This window comes from Petaurus breviceps, unplaced genomic scaffold (assembly GCF_028583685.1).
Source record: "Petaurus breviceps papuanus isolate PSGF00001 unplaced genomic scaffold, PetGlider_PUasm1.0 90779, whole genome shotgun sequence".
Lineage (NCBI taxonomy): Eukaryota > Metazoa > Chordata > Mammalia > Diprotodontia > Petauridae > Petaurus > Petaurus breviceps.
Window position 1 is genome coordinate 214,432 of NW_027187344.1, and position 22,255 is coordinate 236,686.

At 43.7% G+C, this 22,255-nt stretch overlaps 1 protein-coding gene across 4 annotated transcripts in view; it reads left to right on the top strand.

Annotated features, from left to right (window-relative positions):
* GPSM1 (G protein signaling modulator 1) overlaps positions 1–22,255 on the top strand; it is a 134,708-nt gene that overhangs the window by 55,847 nt on the left and 56,606 nt on the right. For 3 of the 4 annotated variants that reach the window (XM_069069184.1, XM_069069183.1, XM_069069186.1), the window contains exons 3-9: positions 2,966–3,101; positions 4,139–4,281; positions 4,486–4,609; positions 6,407–6,522; positions 11,235–11,390; positions 12,880–12,988; positions 19,578–19,701. In XM_069069184.1, coding sequence (XP_068925285.1) covers positions 2,966–3,101; positions 4,139–4,281; positions 4,486–4,609; positions 6,407–6,522; positions 11,235–11,390; positions 12,880–12,988; positions 19,578–19,701 — 908 coding nt within the window. Of the gene's footprint in view, positions 1–2,965; positions 3,102–4,138; positions 4,286–4,485; positions 4,610–6,406; positions 6,523–11,234; positions 11,391–12,879; positions 12,989–19,577; positions 19,702–22,255 lie in introns of all 4 variants that reach the window. The other variant, XM_069069187.1, reaches the window with a different exon arrangement.

Below are 22,255 nucleotides of genomic sequence, written 5' to 3' on the forward strand. Positions count from 1 at the left end.
CACACACACACACACACACACACACACACACACACACACACACACACACACACACACCTCCAATGCCTTTGATTTATTTTTGCAGTCTTCCTCACTGGAACATAGGAATGGTCGGTTATCAAACCACAGACTCCCACCCCCCACCCCTGATTCATCACCCTGAAGGTATTTGCATTTAACAGCTGTGACCCATCTTACCCCTTCATAGTATGCCAGGGCAGATTCTGACAGTGACAGACACCATTGTCACCTGTGTTTCCTCTTCTTTCCTCTTCCCTGACTTGGACCCTTGCCACCCCATGCTCCTTTTGGGATGCTCCATGTTAATAGATCTGCAGTATTTTTCCCAAATTTTTATTATTTATTTTTAACATTCTTTTTTTAATTCAAATTGAAACAACTTTGAAATACCACCTTATACCAATCAGATTGGCTAATATGACAGAAAAGGAAAATGTTAAATATTGGAGAGGATATGAGAAAATTGGGACACTAAACTGATCTAATAACCATTCTGGAGAGCAATTTGGAACTATGCCCAAAGGACAACCAGACTTTGATCAAGCAATACTACTTCTAGGTCTGAATCCCAAAGAGATCATATAAAAGGGAAATGATCTATGTGTGCAAAAATATTTATACCAGCCCTATTCATGGTGGCAAAATATTGGAAGTTGAGGGGATGCCCATCAATTGGGGAATGATTGAACAAGCAGGAGTATATGAATGTTATGGAATACTATTGTGCAATAAGAAATGATGAACAGGCAGATTTTAGAAAAACCTGGAAAGATTTACATGAACTGATGTTGAGTGAAGTGAGCAGAACCAGGAGAACATTGCATACAGTAACAGTAACAAAGTGTGATGATCAACTTTGAATGACTTAGCTCTTCTCAGCAACACAGTGATCCAAGGCAAGGATAAAGGACTCATGAAGGAAAATGCTATCCATATCCAGATAAAAGCCTGATGAACTCTGAATGCAGATAGAAGCATATTTTTTCACTTACTTTGTTCTTTCTCATGTTTTTTTTCCTTTTGATCTGCTTCTTTTTCCATAGCTATGACAAATATAGAAATATGTTTTATATGATAGCACATATATAAACTATATCAAACTGTCTACATTTTCAGAAGAGAGGAGAAGAGGGAGAGAGGGAGAAAAATTTGGAACTCAAAATCTTATGAAAATGAATGGGGTTCACGGCTAGGTGGTGCAGTGAATAGAACACTGGCCCTAGAGTCAGGAGGACCTGAGTTCATATTTGGCCTCAGCACTTAACACTTACTAGCTGTGTGACCTTGGCCAAGTCACTTAACCCCAATTGCCCTGCCTTCCCCCCTGCAAAAAAAGAAAGAAAAAAGAAAGAAATGAATGCTAAACATTTTCTTGATATGTAATTGAGAAAAAAAAATACTATTCAAAGCAAAATAAATAAATAAATTTTTAAACATTCTTTTTTTTAAGTTCCAAATTCTGTCCCTCTCTCCAGCCCCTCCCCCACCCTTTGAGAAGGCAAGCAACATGGTATCAATTATACATATGAAATCATGTAAAACATATGTTGATATTTTGCATATATGTTACCCAAAAAGCAAGAAAAATAAAGAAAGTAAAAATATTATATTTCAATTTGCACTCAAAGTTCATCAGCTCTCTCTCTGGAGGTAGATAGCATTTTTCATCATGAGTCCTTCAGAAATGTCTTAGATCATTGTCTTGTTCATGTTAGCTAAATCATTCACGATTAGTTGTCGTTACAATGTTGTTGCTCCTGTGCACAATTATTTCCTGGTTCTGCTCACTTCACTTTGTATCAATTCATATAGGTCTTCCCGGGTTTTTTTGAAACCATCCTCCTCATCATTTCTCCCCAACAGAATATAAGTTTCTTGAAGGGAAGAACTGTTCATTTTCTGACTTTGTATGCCCAGCACTTATCACAGCACCTTGCACATAGTATGTGTTTAATAAATGCCTTTTTTATTCATTCATTTATTTTCTTAGTAAACACTCATTGAGTGGAATTGAACAGAATGGCCTCTTTTGATCTGACAAAGGAAATAAACATTTATAAAGTGCCTATTGTGTGCCAGACACTGTTCTAAGCCCTTTACAAACACTATCTCATTTGATCTTCACAACAACCCTGGAAGATAGGTGCTGTTATCATCTTATTTTTACAGTTGAGGAAACTGAGGCAATCAGGTTCAGTAACTTGCCCAGAGTCATAGAGCTTGTAAATGTTTGAGGTTAGAAAGGTTGAGAGAGGACATGAGTAACATCTTTTAAGTCATAGAAAGTATGGAGAAGGGGAAAGAGGATTTGCTAGAACTAGGGTCCCTCTGAAAGGTCCCTTAATAAAGAGGTAACTTAGGGATGAGTTGGCTCAGCTGGCAAGGATTTATGGCATTTGTTTCCCTAGAGCTTGGAGATGCTAGTTGCCTTAAAAGGCTTCAGGTGGGAGCTCTGGTTGGCAACAGCCTCCTGATTTAGATAAATGGTGTTTATGTATTACTTTATATCTTTACCTTGCCAACAGGCATGAATCCTCTTGTAGAAACAGCATCATACGCCCTGGTGGGGATCACCCTGTCCTATGCTCAGTCTTTGGTTTGCTAAGCCTGGGGATATCAAAATCTGCTAAAGCCTGAATTCTTTGCACAGATAGACCAAGTTGTGTCTGAGCTGCATCTGCAAGACATTCAGACCCTGAGCACCAGAATTACAGGCTTTTCGCTGCTCTAATAGGTACAGTGTGAGTTCAAGGAGGTCAAGAAGGTGGTTCTTTTTAGGATCAAAGTCAAAGTTTCTGTTTCAGGCTGGTTAATGGGGTGAACTACTGTTCTTAGGGCCTGGGTGGGGGAGGAGAGAAGGTCATCTGAGCCTGAAGACCCCAACTTCTGCTCTAGAGCCTTCTTGCTGAGCTCATCTACTGTCTTCCCTCCTCTGTTTCCTCAGAACTATTGGAGACCGAATTGGGGAAGCCAAGGCCAGTGGCAACCTGGGCAATACCCTCAAAATCTTGGGTCGTTTTGAGGAAGCTGTTGTCTGCTGCCAGAGACACCTGGACATTTCCCAGGAACAGGGTGACAAGGTGAGAGCCCAAAGGCTGACATTCCTCCAGAAGACCGAACTTTTCCAGAAGCTCTCCTTATCTAGCTCTCTCTTCCCACCCCCCATCTTTCTAGGATCCCCCCCTCCCAAGGTGACCACTTCTCTCCTAACCCAGTCTATGTCCAGACTAATTGTGGGGCAACATTTCACTCGAAAATCCAGAGGTTGTTATTTTGTTCAAAGTCCAATCATCTATATCATTGGATGGAAGAGATTGGAAGGGAGTATAGATACAGATAATCCAAAAATTTGAATTAATTTTTAAAAAATCCTTTTTGGCTCAAAAATACTGCTACAAACAGGCTCCACATTTGAATATAGGTGTGTCAGATACTCTTGGATTTCACAAACTCTCAGCCCTAAAGAATGAAGGCACATTGTGAATCAGTCCCCAGCTTCTTCATTCTGCCCCCTTCACTTTCCTATACTATTCAGTCAGTCCATTCAGAAGACTAACAGCATCACTTCAATTCCTCCAATATTTACTAAACTCCTAATATGTGCTGGGCATTATGGATACCAAAACAAAAAGGAAACAATTTCTTCACTCAAGGGATATATTCTACCAAGGGGAAGCAACTCATGCCTAGATAAAGAAGCAGCAAGATAGGCAGTTTCTACTTTCCCTTTCAGCTTTCTTGGGGTTCTGAATCACCTTCTCTGGAATCTGGTAGAATTTTATTTCAAAGGCCTTACTCTCAATTTCTGCTGGGCTCAGTAAAGGAGTGAATAGAAATGGTCAGTCCGTACTTGAGTGAAATAGGGCAATAAAGTTAACGCTAACATCAAAACCCAACTTGCTGTCATGTGTATAATCAATACTAGGGTGTGCTGAATTAATCTGGTACAAAATTCCAGGTCAGACCACAAGGATCTCATTCTTTATAATTTATTAGACTTAATTTTATAGTCTGCCCTATTAAAAAAATGCAGTTTTGAGAGGAGCTCAAGAGTATGAAATGGGTGGTTCCTTTTTTGCAGGAAGGTGTTTTTCCTAAATGGTTTGTACCTCTACAGGTGGGGGAAGCAAGGGCCCTCTACAACATCGGTAATGTGTATCATGCCAAGGGGAAGCAGCTGTCCTGGAACTCTGCCCAGGACCCAGGCCACCTGCCCCTGGATGTCCGGGAGACACTGCAGAAAGCTTCAGAATTCTATGAGTGAGTAACCACTTGGGATACACCTTGTCAGCTCCAGCCAAAGCATAGGTTTAGGTCTTCTTTTCTGGCTCAGACTTTCCAATGGGAGGTTATTGGGAGCTGGGGCAATAAGTGAACCTTACATCAGAAGAGGGGAGGCTAGGCCATGGCCCTCAGCACTATAAGCAGGAATGATTACTCAGATGGACTCTTGGGATCCCACAGGCGGAACCTGTCTCTGGTGAAGGAGCTGGGAGACCGGGCTGCCCAGGGCCGGGCCTATGGGAACCTTGGCAACACCCAGTACCTCCTAGGAAATTTTAGTGAAGCCATCACCTTCCACAAGGAGGTAAGTGATTATCCCTGGGGCCTTTTTCCTCCTTCTGGGGTCATGTGTCTCTTGAAGCATGGAATTGCTTAAGAAACAACCTCCTCTTTTTACAGAGGAAAAAGGGTTTTATTCCTGCTAACAGCCAGTTAAGTGCAGCGAGGTGGGACAGTGAATAGAGTGGAGTCAGGAACATTCATCTTCCTGAGTTAAAATCTGCCCTCAGACACTCACTAGCTGTGTGACCCTGGGCAAGTCATCTAAACCTGTTTGCCTCGATTTTCTCATCTGTAAAATGAGCTAGAGGAGGAAATGGCAAATCACTCTAGTATCTTTGCTCCCAAAACCCCAGAGGGGTTGCAGAGTCAGACACGACTGGAAAAGCTAAACAACACAGTGGTTAAGTCAGAACTAGATTCAAGGTCTCTTGACTCCCAATGTGGTGTTCTTTTGACAAGTACCAATACCCCACACACACACATACACATGCATACAATCCCTGCAGATTGTTCTACATGGGACTTAGTCTCCAAAGAGGAACAAAGAGCTAAATGAGACACAAAGACCTAGTTCTCTTACACATAATGGATATGATTTGAACATGTTGAGTCAGGAGATGTCTGTGGAACATCTAATTCAAGATATCCTAGTTGTGATATGGGACTGGAGTTTAAGAGAGAGACTAGGACCAGCTATATATGTGAATCATGTGCATAGAAATGATCATCAAATTGAGAGGAACTGACGAAGTCCCCGCGCAAGACTGTAGAAAGCAAAGAGAAGAGGGACCGGGACAGAGGTGTGCCTTGGGGGACACACACTGTGAAATGTGGAGGGGACCCCCTGTTAGTGATTAGGATCAAATGAGAAAACATATATAAAGCACTTTGCAAACCGTTATGTGAACCATATAAATGCTAGCTATGATTCTCTTACCTCCTCTGCTTCCCTATGCCTCCAGATAGGACTAACTGAATTGTACTCAACCTCCTGGCACCAAGGCTCCTTCTCTGCCTCCAAAGCCTCTAGGTGGCATAGTAGATTGAGTGCTGAACTTTGATTCAGGAAGCCCTAAGTTCAAATTCTGACTCAGATACTTACTACCTATGTGATCCTGGGCAAATTACTTAATGTGCCTGTTTCCTCATCAGTAAATGGAGATAATAATAGCACCTACCTCTAAGGGTCATTGTTGAGGATAATATGAGAGAGTTGGAAAGTGTTTTACAAACCTTAAAGTGTTGTATAAATGCTGGCCAACATTCTTATTAAATGGTTGATTGCTTATCTTGATTGGAGGAGTTTTGTGACAAAAACAATGCAGAAGCATGATGGAGAACAGCAGATGCAAGCTATACATAACAGACCTTCAGTTTCACATCCAACCCTCTTTTTCTGTTCTGCTGCATATGTGAAAATGCCAATTTTATTTGCTGTTTGTTGAGTTCAGAATAAAAATAAACTAAATAAAGAGATAAAGGAAATCAGTGGGTAATCCATGACTAGAAATTCCAGTTAACTTTGGAATTCACTTAGTGGTTAATTATTTTGTAGACAAATTTAGCTCAACTTTTAAAAGTTTATTGTTCCTGAGTACAAACTGCCTGTTGCTAGGTGGAAGAATTATCTACCCATGGTAGATAATTGAGAGGATCTTGGTTCTTCCTCAAGGCCCAGAGGAGGGTGGAGCCTCCTCTTATTTCGCCGCCACCCCCATTTGTTTTCAGTAGCAGAATTTATGAGAACAATGCCCATTCAATGAGTACTCATTCATTACTTTTCCTCCATAAGCTCTATGTATGAATCTTTGTTTTTCAGAGACTTGCCATTGCCAAGGAATTTGGAGACAAAGCAGCTGAAAGGAGAGCATACAGTAACCTAGGGAATGCCCACATCTTCCTGGGGCGATTTGATGTCTCAGCAGAATACTACAAGTAAGTGGTCTTCCCGGGGCCATCTGGCTGTCTGGAGGCTAGAGCTAAGACCGTCCCTAATATGGTATTTGATTCCCTAGGAGCTCAAATTTGAAGGCCAAATCTTTTGAGGAGATGGCATTTGCTCTTGGCCTCAAGGGGATTTTGAAGATTCCCTCAAGGCCTTAGAAACAATATATAGATCCAAAAGAATATCAATGTTTAATCATTTCAGTGTCTCTGACTCTCTGTGACCCCTATCCACATGTTCTTGGCCAAGATACTTGAGTGGTTTGACATTTCTTTCTCCAGCTCATTTTATAGGAATAAGGAAACTAAGGTAAACAGGGTTAAGTGATTTGTCCAGGATCATAAAAGCTAGTAAGTATCTGAGGCTGGATTTGAACTCAGGCCTTCCTGACTCCAGGCCCAACTCTCTCTATCCACTGAGCCACTAGCTGCCCAAGATATCTTTGGAGAAGATTTTGATAGACTAATGTTTGGTAAAAATCAGTTCATCCACAAGTAATTATTAAGCACTTAGTATTTGCCTGGCACAATGCTAAGCAATGGAGATACAAAGACAAAAGTGATGCCCCTGCCCTCAAGGAGCTTACTATCAGTTTCGGAAGCCACAAAGAGAATGAGATGTCCTTGGGGGATAAAAATATGGGACAAAGTGTCCAGAGTCCCAGATCACTGCTCTTCTTTCCCTACCTCTCTCACATATGTAGCCAAAAGGTCCACAGGAAAGGGTCCTAGTTCTTATTTAGGAGAGTGACAGGTATCATAGAATTAGAGATGAAAAGGACCTTGGAGGCCTTCTGGTTCAAGTCCTTCATTTTATAGGCGAGGAATCGGAGGCTTAGAGAGGTTTGGTGGCCTTTTCTCCATCTTCATCCTCCTCCACCTTTGTACAGCTTTTGATGCTACTGACTGCCCTGTCTTCCTGGACATTCTCCTGTTTGGTTTTTCATGACGCTGCTCTCCTGCTTCTCTTCCTCCCTGTCCAACCATTCCTGCTTCTCCTCCTTTGCTTATTCATCGTCCGTGCCTCTCACAAACAGTGGGTGCACACCAAGGTCCTGTCCTGCGTCTTCTCCTTGCTCCCCTTAGTCTTTGATTTGGTGACATAAGCTCCCCTGGGTTTAATTATCATTTCTATACACAGGATTTCCAGATCTGTATATCCAGCCCTAGTCTCTCTGCTAAGCTCCAGTCTCATGTCACAAATTTTTTATTGGACATTTTGAGCTAATTCCATTTGTTGTTCAGTCTTTCAGTTATGTCCAACTAACTCCTCATGGCCCTATTCACCATCCTGTCCATGAGGTTTTCTTGACAGAGATACTGGAGTGGTTTGCCATTTCCTTCTTCAGTGGATTAAGACAAACAGAAGCTAAGTGATTTGCCCAGGGTCACACAGCTAATGAGTGTCTAAGGTCAGATTTGAACTCAGATCTTCCTAACTCCAGGCTCTATCCACTACACCACCTAGCTGTCTCCTGAATGTCCCATAGGCAACTTAAACTCAACATAGCCAAAACATAGCTCATTGTCTCTCCCAAAACCCAACCCTTTCCCATACATCCCCACTACTATTAAGGGCATCATCTCATATTCACACCTTGAGTGTCATTCTCAGCTCCTCACTTGTACCCCACATATCCAATCAGTTGCCAAATCTCATAGTTTTTCCACAGTATTTCTCATGTCCTCTCAGCACTACTCACCCAGCTACCACCCCAGTTCATGTCCTCATCACTTCCCATCTAGCTGATTGCAATATCTTCCTTTTTGGTTTCTCTCCCTCAGCCTCTTCTCATTCCAGTCCAACTTCCACATAGTCACCAAGGTGATTTTCCTAAGCACAGGTCCCCTCATTGTCACCACCCTACTCAGTATAAACTGCAATGGCTCCCTATGATCAAATGTAAATGCCTCTGTTTGGCATTTAAAGCCTTTCAGACCCTGGACACTTCCTACCTTTCCAGTCTTTTTATATTTTATTCCCTCTTGGATCCAGCCTCCTCTGTGTTGCCCATGTAGTCATCTTCCCTCTCTGTGGCTTTGCACTAGCTGGCCCAGTGCCTGGAATGGCACTACCTCCTCACCTTGGACTCTTGGAATTCCTGGTTTCCTTCAAGTCTCAGTTCAAGTGCCACCTACATGAGCTTTCCCTGATCCCCACCCCCTCTACTGCTAGCGCCTTCCCTCCCCAAACTACCTTGTTTTCATTTTGTTTTGTTTAGATATATTCTTGTGTATGCACACGTCTTTGCCATTAGAAGTCCTTCAGGAAGGGAATTTTTCACTTTTGTCTTTATATCTCCAATGCCGTTGCCTGGCACATAATAAGCATTTAACAAATGTTTTGTCCATGAATTTCGTCAATTAGCTAATTAAATAAAAACTTAAGTGACCTCCCATCTCCTCCAGGATGTAACCTGTCCCTCTTCCCCACCTTTCTAGCCGTTTTTTATCTTAGACCCTCCCAAGTACCCTGTGACTCAGTGACCCTGGCCTCCTTACTGTTCCTCAGACAAGACACTCCACCTCTATCTCTCCATTCTGGTCTTTTGCTGGCTGTCCCTCATGCCAGAAATGCCCTTCCTCCTCATTTCTGCCTCCTGGCTTCCTGTAAATTCCAGCTAAAATCCCACCTTCTGTGGGAATCCCTTCCCAGTCCCACTTAATTCTAGTGCCTTTTTCTCTGTTGATTTATCCTGTATGTAGCTTGTTTGGGCATAAATTGCTTACATGTTGTCTCCCCCATTAGACTGAGCTCAGATCAAATAATGTCTTTCACCTCAGTTTGTATCCCCAGTTCTTAGCATTGTGCCTGGTAGATAGCAGGTGCTTAATAAATGTTTCTTGACCAAGTGAGAGAAGCAGACTCAAGGGTCTTGACCCTTTGGGGATGGCTTCTGAGACAGTCAAGAGTATTCTTGAGGCTCACACCTCATCCCTATCCTCCCATTCTCCCCAAAACCTTTTCTACTGGGGAACCCTTTTTGAGAGGCTGGTTGGGAGAGCTGTTTGGTAAACTAAACAAGTTGCTTGCCCCCTGGTGGCCATTCTAGAAAGTGTAGGAGATGACAATGTCCCAGGGGTTGTTCATCTGAGGAAGATAAAACTATCCCCTGAAATACTAGCAGAGACATCCAGATGCAGAGGTGTAAAGAAATGCCACCTCCCCAGGGGCACAGATTGCTTTAAGGGGCTACCAGAAAGGATGCTGGGACGTGTTCATTACACTTCCCTTTGAAGGAAACTCCAGTGGTTCATGTTTTTTTCTTAACCACTGTAGAACCAAGCACCCCAGCGTCCCCAGGGTGGGCTGCCAATACAGGTTCTTGGATCTGCTTTGATAAAGGAAAGCAACTCAAAATGGGTTAACAAGCTTACTTTAATCAGTCAAACATGTATCGTTTACCTAGTTCAGGGGAAAAAGGTCAGCACCCCGAACTTCAGAGTATACAGACAGAATTATCAAGACAGAGAAACAGATCAAGTAGACAGATTTCCAAACTGTCCAACCATTACATCCATACCAAATCAACATCTGGGTTTTTCAAAGCCAGGGGGCTCTCAACAATGGCTTTCCAGAGTCTCATCTGATCAAATCACAGAACACTTCTCAAAGTGAGCCCCAAAACAAAGCTTCAAATCAGGGTTTATATAGCCTTCTCCTGGCTCAGAGAATGTAACAACCTTCTGGACCCACTGGCCAATCAAAAAGTATCTACTGTGGGGCGGCCAGGTAGCACAGTGAGTAAGAGCACCGGCTCCAGTGTTGAGAAGATCTGGAGATCGAATCCGGGGCTCAGACACTTAGCATCCACCCAGAAACACCTGGCCGTATAACCTTGAGCAAGTTACTTAACCCCGATTGCTTAGGGGCGGCCAGGTGGCTCAGCGAGTAAGAGCACCGGCTCCAGTGTTGGGACGACCTGGAGATCTAATCCTGGGCTCAGACACTCAGCACCACACCCAGAAATAACTGGCCTTGTAACCTTGAGCAAGTTACTTAACCCCAATTGCTTAAAAAAAAAAAAGTATCTACTGAAAAACAAGCCTCCCACCCCAGGCTCCAGGTGCACTTTAGCCTAGGGGCAGGGAAGATCTTAAAAATTTACATTCCCATTACAACCACCCCCAACCCAGGCCACATCCACAACCCTCACGATACCCTTAAACCTGACCCTGAACATGTTCCCCTTCTTGGATATGATGTCTTGACAATGATCCTATTCTGAGCATGACCCTACCCATCCATCACCTACCTACCTACCCATCTCTCTACAATTTCTGCTTTGGGATGAGAATCGATTGAGCAGAGGAGATTAAGGAGGAATTATTTGACCTCCTACCTACAAAACAGGACCAGATCATGATAGATGACATTCAACCCAGTCTTCTCCGTCCATTTCTCATGCAACCCTCCCATATCACCAACTAGCTACATGAGGCACTCTGAATCTCAGTTTTTTCATATTTATCATACCATAGCTCTAGAGCTGGAAGAAGGCCAGCCCTTGAGGCCCAAGGAGGTTGTGACTTGCCTAAGGTCACACAGGTAGGAAGTATCAGAGGAATGAAAGGAGGGGATTCAAGTTGGTGGTCTCTAGGGCTCCTCTTAGTTCTAACATTCTGTGACTCTCTCCTGACTGCCCCAGATCTCTTTCCTGGCAGCCTGGCCTGATGGGAAAATCTTTTTATCCTAAATGCAGAAAGACCCTCCAGCTGTCCCGGCAACTGAAGGACCAGGCTGTGGAGGCCCAGGCCTGCTACAGCCTTGGCAACACCTACACACTTCTACAGGACTATGAGCGTGCGGTTGAGTACCACCTTCGACACCTGGTGATCGCCCAGGAGCTGGGGGACAGGTACGTATACCTGCTTGTCTCCTTGAAGCCTTTGAAGACAGCCACGGGTCCTGCTCTGTTAGACACTGGGGCTGGGCTGCAGAAGAGGCCTGGGATGAGGGCAATAGTTGATGACCACAAAAAAGAGAATATGACCAGGGAAGGAAGGGTGTGTGTGTGTGTGTGCGTGTGTGCGCGTGCGTGCGTGTGCGTGTGTGTGTGTGTGCATGTGCGTGTGTGTGTGTGTGACTATGAAGAGAGATTCTAAATTTCTGGAGAACAGGGCTGATGAGTCCTGTCAGACTTCCAGCATGTTCCCCAAGGAGTCACACCTATGATCTCTGAAGACCAAGATTTTGTCCCCTACACCTCTCAGTCCTGCACCCCCCTCCCCATCCCCAGTGCTCTAGTCCAGGGGTGAGCAATCTGCAGCCTTGAGGAAGTTTGGCCCTTTGACTGAATCCAAACTTCAAAGAACCAATCCCCCTAATAAAAGGATTTGTTCTGTAAAATTTGAACTCAATCAAAAGCTGCACGAAAGGACCTAGAAGGCTGCATGTGACCTTGAGCCTGCAGATTCCTCACCCCTGTATCCTCTCCCAGAGGAGGAAAGATGGCAAATGCAGCAGAATTGTGGGTTTGTCCTGCCACTAGATGGAGCAACGACATCAAATTTGTAAAGAAGGGACAAGAGCGAATTGGGGAAGCTGGTGTTGCAATGCCAGGGGAACCCCTGGTATAAGGGGAAGAGTCCCTGAACTTTGCTATTCCCCAACTGGGGCACAATTTAGGACTTGGAGCAGCAGGAAATGGTGACTCTCTAAGACTAGACCCATTTGGCTTGACCAGATTATGGGTCAGACCTGTTTAAACGGCCCAGACTTTTTGGGTCAGACCCATTTAACTGGGCACTTACGTCACCTCTGCAAGATGATTTTCCTAAACAATCTGGCTGACCAAACATTTTATACTGACCCTTCCCACATTCAATGGCTCATACATTAATTCATTCACCCTATTTATATTTGATCACCACTTATGTGAAAGAACCCAAACGGTCAAACAAAGTCCCTATTTTAAAGGCGAACACCCACTGGAACTGTGACTGGGGCTGCCCTTAGGGAACGCTGCCTTGTGGTGAGTCTCTTCCTAGGTTGGGGAAAATGGCAGGGACCTTAAACCCAGGCTGACTTTAGAGAAAGTACCCAAACTCTGTACATTGTCTTCCTCCTATCTGAAAAATGCCACCCTCACCTCACTGCTTTGGTGATGTCAGAACCATTATTTTTTATTACGTTGCAGGGATTTTGAACACAAGGCGGAGGTGGGGAATTTAAAAATAGACTCTACTGTTCAGAAGTCACTTTTAGCTTGGTCTTGATGAGATGTTTTTTTGATGTGAGTTGAAGGGAAAAGGTTAAAGGGAAAGGGTGATGCAAGACTGCCTGGACTGTTAGCTCCTGTCTCACTGTGGAATGAATGGGTCTTGATGATGTTTCCTGTTTGACAGAGTGGGCGAGGGCCGAGCCTGCTGGAGTCTGGGAAATGCTTATGTGTCCCTAGGAAGTCATGAGCAAGCAGTGACCTTTGCCAAGAAACACCTCGAGATCTCCCATGAGGTGAGATGAGTCTCTCCCACCCAAAGATGTTTAGTTTGCAAATCAGGCCTGCTGGTGACCTTCCATGGTGTCCTGGGTGGTTCTGGAAATCCCTAATCAATGACTTTTTTTCTTCATCATTTTTTAAAAGATTTATTTACTATTAGTTTACAACATTCAATTCCACAAGCTTTAATGACTTTGTTTAAGGACATTTTAAATCCTCTATCTTCAGGGAAAACACAGTATGGGGATCAGATGATCTTAAAGGATCCTTTCAGCTCTAAAATTCTAAGATCTAGCGCCTAGATGAGGGCCAAAAGAGAAAGTTGAAATTCCTTTGGTCTAGTGCTCAGAGAGGATGAAAGAACCCTGGACTTGAAATTAGGAAAACTGGTTTAAATTCCAGCACTGATATATCTAATTGTATGACCCTGAACAAACTCATTGTAGCAGAAAGTTCGCTGGATTTAAAGTCAGAAAGACCCAGGTTCAAATCCCACTTTAGATATTAACTAGCTGTATGACCCTAGGCAAGTCATTTAAACATTCTGTGCCTCAGTTTCCCCCTCTGTAAAATGAAGAGGTTGGGTTCTACAGTCTCCGAAGTCCTTTTAGGTTCTAAATCTAAGGCTGTATGGCCTCTGGGATCCCTAGTCCTGTAATTTGAAAAATAGGAATAAAAATATTTGTATTACCTGCCCTTTTTTTAAGCTTGCATTTATTATAAAGCACTTTAAGGCTTGCAAAGTGCTCTAAATACATTTTCTCATTCTGTTCTCACAGTAACTGTTTTAAATCTGAGCAAACTGAAACAAAGAGAAATCCCCTTACTTCCTCAGAATTACACAGCAAGCAAGTGTTTGAGGCAAGATTTGAACGCAGGCCTTGATTCCAACTCTGTATTCTTGTACCTCTCCAGTATAGTGATAAGGAAAGCACTTTATAAACATTAAATTTAAATATGAATTACTTTGTTTAAGGACATTTAAGGCTACTATAGTCTGCCTCCTTTCTCCATCCTCTCCCACTAACCCTATCTCCAAAACCTCTGCACCAACCAGGATGGCTGTCCCCACAGCCCCCAGCCCACACACGAGCATATATACCCTTTTAGCTCTCATGCTCTCCCCCTCACCTGAAATGCCTTTGTGACCATCTAATCTTACCCACTCTTCAAGGCCCAGCTCAGCTACTGCCTCCTCTGGGAAGCCTTCACTTACCACCAAAGTCTGAACAGATTTCCTTTTTTATCTAAACTTCCCCTAGCACTTAAAGTCTACATTACTCATTTGGTACGTAACATAGACTTCTTTGTGTCTTTAATTAAGTTTTTATTTATATGTGTTTTATCTCCCCAACTGAATTAAGATCCATAAAGCCATGTCTCAAGTGTTTCTATATTCCCCATGGTACCTACCGCAGAACCTGGCATACAGTAGGCATCAATCAAGATTAGTTGATCACAATGGTGTCTGATTCTCTGATCTTTGACCCTTCTCTCCTTATTCTGCCCAACAACAATCCTCAGAGAGGATAAAAAAAGAAAAGGGATGGAGGTCAGGACATGAGTAAGGCATAGCCTTACTGGGATTCATATCTTCTTTTTGTAACATAAAGGCCCTTTGGATGTCTGGAGAAACCTATGGTACCCTTCTCAGAAAAAAATTTTTTTAACACAAAATAAAATACACAGAATTACAAAGGAATCCAATTATATTGGAATATAGGCATCAACATATTTTTAAAAACACAAAACAAGTTCACAAACCACTGGCTAAGAATCCTTGGCCTAGAAGATGAGAGTTTCCTTGGTTAGAATGGCTAGGCCTGGTGGTGTCTGAATGGAGCTCAGTCCTTTGACATTAGTCTACAGAGTGAGTGATTTTCATTCCCAGACAGTTTAGAGCCCCAGGCATCTTGGATCTTGGTATGTTCTGCAGAGAGCAGGGCTCTTTGTAGAAGAGGGAGGGAGGGAGGAAGGGGAGATGTGAGGAAGAAGGCACTCAACCATGAGAGAAATCACATTGTGCCTAGAAGCCCAGCTCAGTAACTGTGTGGGCCTTTGTGCTTCTGTTGATTGGCAGGAATGGGGTGCCCCCCCCATCGTAGCAAGGGTAATGATCCCCTGGGCTGGGCTAGGCTAGACTGTCTTCTGTCCCCATCATTGAGGAAGTGTACTAAGTCCTCAGCTCTGAGCTTGGATAGCTGCCTGCTAGCTCCAAGCTTCCAGCTGGAGGCCAAGGCTGGGGGAAGCACAGCCGGGCTTTCTTAAAGAGAGGATGGCAACAATGCCAGGGCTGTCTGCTGCTTCCCAGGCTTGGAGAAAAGGGGGCAGGGAGGCCTTAGAAAGTGGGGGGAGGGCCTTAGAAGCTTGCAGGTGCTACTTGGGGATGTTACAGGGATAGGCCCCCCCAAATGGTTATGTCAAGTGTATCACCCCCCCAAACCAATAAGTGCCAGGAGGAGAAAGGAGGACCATAATGAGAGCTGTTGCAATCAGTTCATCAACATGTATCTAGTGGCCCCATCCTCAGAAAATCACAACTCCTTGATGTGCCGACATGTTTGTCAGTTCCTCTACTGTATGGCTAGCACTGTGTTACAGGAAAAAGGGAGAAAGGAAAGGAAAAGACGTGGTCTCTGCTCTCAAGGGCACTTATAATCTAGCTGAGAAGATAAGAGTCACATGAAACAAAAACAAAGGAAAAACAAGATTATATATAAACAAAGACTTTACATGCTATTGGGGATCATCAGAGGCTGAGGAGAGGTGAAAGAAGAATTTAAACTGGGTGAGAAGTCTTAAAGGTGGAACCTGACAGCCTCTCTGTTTGTCCTCTCTTCTCAGTCTAGAATCCGAAAGGACTAGACTGTCTTACCACTGTGTGTCTTTGGGCTTTTCACCTACCTTCTCTGTGCCCCAACTAAATATATGACTTCTTGGTGGGTTAGAAAGCAGGAAGAGAGGGGCAGCCAGGTGGCACAGTGAATAGAGCACCGACCCTGGAGTCAGGAGGACCCGAGTTCAAATCTGGCCCCAGACACTTAACACTTACTAGCCATGTGATCTTGGGCAAGTCACTTAACCCCAATTTCCCTGTCTTCCCCCCTCCAAAAGGTTTTGAAAAAAAAAAAAAGGCAGAAAGAGAAAGGAAATTAGGAAGCTAAGGAATTTGTCAGTCTAGTAAGGCCTGGGAAGAAAGAAGAGCCCAAACACTTGAGCTAAATGATGACACCCTTCTTTTCTCAGCCCCTGTCAGAACATACAAATAGCATCCTCTCTTCTGGAAAAAGTCAAGGGCAGCACAGTGGCATCAGAGAGTTTCCCATTCATTTCTAAGACAAACTGGATTTTCAATGTCACACCATTAGGGAACAAAATTCAGTATTACCTAAATACTCTACTCTCTGAAGGACTTTGTTAAATGATAGTTTTCTCTATAAGGAAGACCCTGAAAAGATTCTAAAAATACTAGTTAACAATATTAAAATAATAGTGATAATTATTCCTAACATTTGTCCAGTACCCTCTAGAGGAGCAATGTTGAACTCAAATAAAAAGGGGGCCACATTCTTGTGGGCCGCACATTGACTTAGAAAAACATGTTAGTATTATGTTCTATTGCATTTTTATTCATTCTGTTAAATATTTCCCAGTTACATTTTAATCCAGTTTCTGTTTGACTCCTCTGCTTTGGAGTTTCCAAAGGACTCTCCCCCCTCCCCTCCCCCATATGTCTCCAGCCCTTAGCACCTAGTAGGTAGTTAATAAATGTTTGTTTACTGACTGACATCCGTGATCTCATTTGGTCCTCTCTACCTTGTGCGGCAGATTCATCAACATAAAAGGATAGAACTGGAAGGGACCTTAGAGGTCATCTAGCACAGCTCTCTTATTTTATGGATAGGGAGACTGAAGTCCAGAGAGGGGAAGTTCAAACAACATAAGCATTCGTAATAAAGTCAGAACTAGAACCCAGGTCCCTTGACTTAAAGTACAGTGCTGACTCCCAGTCCAGGTCTCTTTTAATTCTAGCAAATTTAACACCATTTATCAGGCTCCTATCTTATGCTAGATGCTGGGGATAGGAAGACAAAAATGAAAGTATCCCTGCCCTCAAGAGGCTTACATTCTACTGGGGGAAGCAACAAGTATACACAAATTAATTTTTTTAAAAAGTCAAAGTATACCATGGTAACTTGATTCTATCCTAACTTTCTATAGTTTTCACATCCTGTCACATCCTGCTGTTTAACAGTGTCTTCCCTTGTTCCTGTACTCTACCCCCTCAAATATTCACTCAATCCTCCCATCTCCCTTTGTCTCCTTCCCTCCCTTGTGACTCTGCCCTTTTTTCTGAGCCACCCCCACCTCCTAGAAACAGCCGAGCAATTCCACATCATGTCACCTTTCCAAACCCCATCTATTCTAAAAATTTCCCAGTGCCTACCCCTGATCCCCCAACCCACTGCATTGTGACTGCTCTGTTCAGCATAACTATTAGCAGATGCTGGGTACCCTGTGCCAAGATGGGGAACAGGCATCAGAGATAACTGCCCCTGAACTTGGGCTGGAAGGTACAGAAGGTACAGGGAGAGAAGTCCTCCCAGGAACCCAGAGACCCAAGGCAACAGACCTAGCAATAACAAGTCATGGAAATTTTAGGGACACCAAGAAGGCTGCCTCCCACAAAATAGCTAGATGATGTCTGAAATTGCAAATATTAGAGCTTCGTTCCTTTAGCTTAAGACAAAAAGGAAATGCTGTCCTTTATTAAAATGCAAGCCCTCACCCGGAGAAAGTTCATACATACTTAACTTCCTCAGTCATAGGATCATAGGATGTTTTCCCCCAATATATTTGTATTTATTTCCTTAATTATTTCTCAATTACTGTAAAAAAATTTTAACTTTTTTTGGAGGTATTGGAATTAAGGACTTGCTAAGGGTTACAGTGTCTGAGGCTAGATTTGAACTCAAGTCCTCTTGACTCTAGGGCTGGTGCTCAATCCCCTGTGGCACCTAGCTGCCCCTTCAACATTTGTTTTTTTTTTAATTTTGGGTTCCAAATTCTCTCCCTCCCTCCCTTCTCTTCCTCCCTCTTTGAGAAGAAAAACAATTTGATATAGATTATACATGTGAAGTCATGCGAAACATATTTCCATAATAGCCATGTTGCAAAAGAAAACACAGACAAAAAAAAAACACAAGAACAATTTAAAAACTTTAAAAAGTCTGCTTCAATCTGCATTCAGACTCCATCGGTTCACTCTCTGGAGGTGGACAGCATGTTTCATCATTTGTCCTTTGGAATTGTCTTAGATCATTTTCTCGATCAGAGTAGCTAAATCTTCCATCGTTGATCATCCTTGTAGTATTTCTCTTACTGTGTTCCATGGTCTCCTGGTTCTGCTCACTTCACTGTGCATCATTTCAGATGAGTCTTCCCAGGTTTTTCTGAAAGCACCCTTCTCATTATCTTATCACAATCATATACCACGACTGGTTCAGCCACTCCCCAGGTAATAGGCATCCTCTCAATTTCCAACTCTTTGCCACTACAGAAAGTGCTGCCATAAATATGTTTGCATTTTTTAAATCTCTTTAGGATAGACACCTAGAAATAGGGTTGCTGGCTCAAAGGGTATGCACCATTTTCTAGCACTTTGGGCATAGTTCCAAATTGTTCTCCAGAATGGTTGGATCAGTGCACAACTCCACCAACAGTGCATCATTATTCCAGTTTGTCCACATTGTCTCCAGTATTTGTCATTTTCATTTTCTGTTGTATTAGCCAATCTGCTAGGTATGAGGAAGGTCATAGGATGTTAAGAACTAGAAGGAACCTTGGACATTATCTCATATACCACCTTCCTTGTTTTACATATAAGGAAACTGAGGCCAGAGAAGGAAAGTGACTGTTAAAGTCTAAACAGCGTCAAAGCAGGGATTAGAACCCATATCTTTTTGTCTCTTAATCCAAGGTTCACTCTAGAGATATGGTCAATTTGAAATTTGTTTGAGGAACCAGAGGGATAGGAAAAGGATGGTACCACAAACAGAAGCTTGAAGACCTCCCTAAAATTGCAGTGTAGTCCTTGTAAATCAGGAGTTCTTAACTTTTTTGTGTGCTTTGGACCCCTTTTGCTGCCTAGTGAAGCCAATGAACCTCTTCTCTGTATAATGTTTTTAAATCAGGCAGCCACATGATGTAACGGATAGAACAGTGGACCTGGAGTCAGGAAGACCTGAATTCAAATCCTGCCTCAGATGTTTACTAGCAGTGTGACTCTGGGCAAGGCATTTAACCTCTGCCTGCCTCAGTTTCCTCATCTCTAAAATGGGGATAATAATAGCACCTATCTCCCCAGGCCATTGAAACACTTTGCAAACCTTAAAGCACTATAGAAATGCTAGCAATTATTATTAAATGCATAGGATTACAAAGGAAACTATGTTGAAACATAGTTTTCAAATGAAAAACAAATAAAAAACCAAGCTCACGGACCCCATGTGAATAGCCCCTTCTGTAAAAGCATTACTGGGTACCTGTGTCTGCCATCCTAACATGCACACCTTTCCCTCTACCCTGGTGTTTGCTTTGCAGATTGGAGATAGGAATGGAGAGCTCACTGCCCGTATGAACATTGCCCAGCTTCAGCTGGCCCTTGGGGAGGATACCAACACCAAGACAGAGGAAAGGCCTCACTACCCGGGCTATGAAGCTCAAGGTAGGTGCCTTCTAGGACCCTGCTGGCCCCCATGTTGTCCAGATAATATGGGATAGAGGACTGTTGTGGTGGGACAAGTGGGCACAGCCATCAGTTTGTAACTTTTTCATGAAGCCAACCTGGCCAAACTCAACGTAAAGATTAAAATAGGATGCTGCCTTGTTGCAGGAAAACAGGAACTGGATTCAGAGAAATAAGACACCGGGATGGTTTGTGTCTTGTTTCATTGAAGGAAATGAGGCAGATGAAGATCTGTGCCTCGTTTCACCAGGAAGAACCAGTTTCTACCGTGGCTTGCAGTGAAGGGCAGGAGAGCTGGGTTATATACAGGACTTTGGCCTTTGTGTTCCCAAGATTTAGAGTCTCTGGAGGAAGGAAGGAAAAACCATCCCCCCCCCCCACTCCCTGAAAGCCCCCCGTAGGCCTGGCTATTGATAGCTCCTGGATAGTGCCCTCTCCCTAGGAAGGAGCTCTGGGACCAGAGAAATCTAAAAATCTGCAGCCCTGGCTGTGGAGGACAGGGACCAGAAGAGCAATGCTCCAAAAGAGCCTGTATGCCTCCAGGCATACTTTGCTCCCCTGGATTGAGGGAAGCTCTGCCCTGTGTATCATGCCAAGCCATTTGGAGTGCTGTGGCCAAGTTCATACCTGCAGTGTTCTATGTAGCTCTAGCTGCCACATTTTAGAAAGGTCCTTGCCAGGGGTATAGTTATAAGAAGCCTGGTTCTGAATCAGAGGGTCTGGGTTCAAGTCCTGCTTCTGACACTGGCTACCTGAAGGGCCTCAGGAAAGTCAGTTAATTTCTCTGGACCTCAGTTTCCTCATTTGTAAAATGAATGAGTTATACTAGATGGTCTCTGTCCTTTCCAGCCCTAGATCCTATAAAGCAACTGGCGATTGGAGAAACACAGAGAGCGATGAATGTGGTTATGGGAGATAGAGCACTAGATTTAGGAAGACCTGGTAGCTGTATGACCTTGGACAAGTCACTTTATCTCTGTGGGCCTCAGTTTCCTCATTTGTAAAGTGAGGGTGTTAGACTAAATGACATCTGAGTCCCTCTCAGCTCCAGATCTGTGATCCTGTGGTGAGGGGACTCAAAACTATTGTATAAGAGTAGGAAGTAGGTGGGGGTGGTTAACCTGGAAAAGAAGAGACTGAAGAGGGGAGAGGTGCAGCTTTAGACAACAATCTGAGGGGTTGTCACGTTGAAACGAGAGCAAACTTGTTCTGTGGGTTTCTGAAGATCAGAACTAAGACCAATAGGATTAGGCAGCACATTTCTACATAATGTAAGGAAGAACTTTCTAACAATCAGAGCTGTCTGAAAATAGAGTAGGCTGCCTTGGCGATGAGTAAGCGCGCTCAGGCAGAGACGAAGCCCCCGCTGTCAGGGATGCTCCAGAGGGGTTTCCTGTGCTGGGTGGGAGTTTTAACTAGATCATAATAATAATTCCTCACGTTTATGGAGAGCTCCTCCATTTTCAAAGTGCTGTTTACATGTGACCTCGGAGATTCTCTGATTTCTTAGTGAAGGAAGGACTCCTTTCAGGCCTGCTTTGGAGTCAGCTCCATTTTGCCCCTCTCTCCCCCAAGTGGGAGGCACCTGCTTGTACCCTGTGTTCTTCTCCATTGAATTTCACAAACATTTTCATCTGTGACCTCCTGTCAAGGGTCTCCCACCACTACTTTGTTTTGTTACCCTCACTACTAATGAGGAGGCATTTAATACCTGGCATTAAGCTAGGTACTAGAGAAATAAAGACAAAAGTGGAACCATACCTGCCCTCAAGGAGCTTCTAGTCCAGCCGGATGTGACAACATATACATAGGCAGGAATAAACAGAGGATACCAAGTTTAGAACTCTACAACATATCTCTTCCTCTACAAAATTCTCCTGTGACCCTCCCATCACCAAGAATTTAGCGAGAGACTGGGCAGGTTGTTCCAGAAAGTTTTAGATTACAAAGCATCCCATTTCCCCAGCCATTTCCAAAGCTGTCATGTCCAAAAGGTCCAGGGAACCCGTACTGGAAGCAGGTGACCTTGCAGAGATTCCTGCTGAGGTCACTGGAAACAGTTCAGTTTTCCTTCCCCCCCCACCCCCCCTTGTGGAGACAAGCAAGGGAGGCAAGGCCAAGTTGTAGGGATGGATGTGCTTTCCCGCTTGGAAATAAGAGTATGCAGTGGAGAAGGAGGGAGAGGATGCCTGGGAGTGTGGATGCCCTGTTAATTAGGCAGCATTTGGCATCCAAGCCCCAGCTGCCTATAACGACCTCATTCATTGGAACTGCCACTGATCCATTTCCCAGGTCAATTCTGTTCCCAGCACAAGTACAGAATGTTCTCCTGGAAAAAAAAAAAGTAGAGGGAATAGAAGGGGGAGGTATGTGGAGAAATACAGAGAGGAGGAGTGAGAATGGCATGGTAGAATCTGTACATGCTTCCTGGAGGAAAGGAAGGGCTGGGCCAAGTCAGAGAGCTCAGTCTTCCCTGTCATTTTCAGGAGGCTTGCTTACAGTGTTTGTTCAGATTTCTTTCCCTATGGCTTGG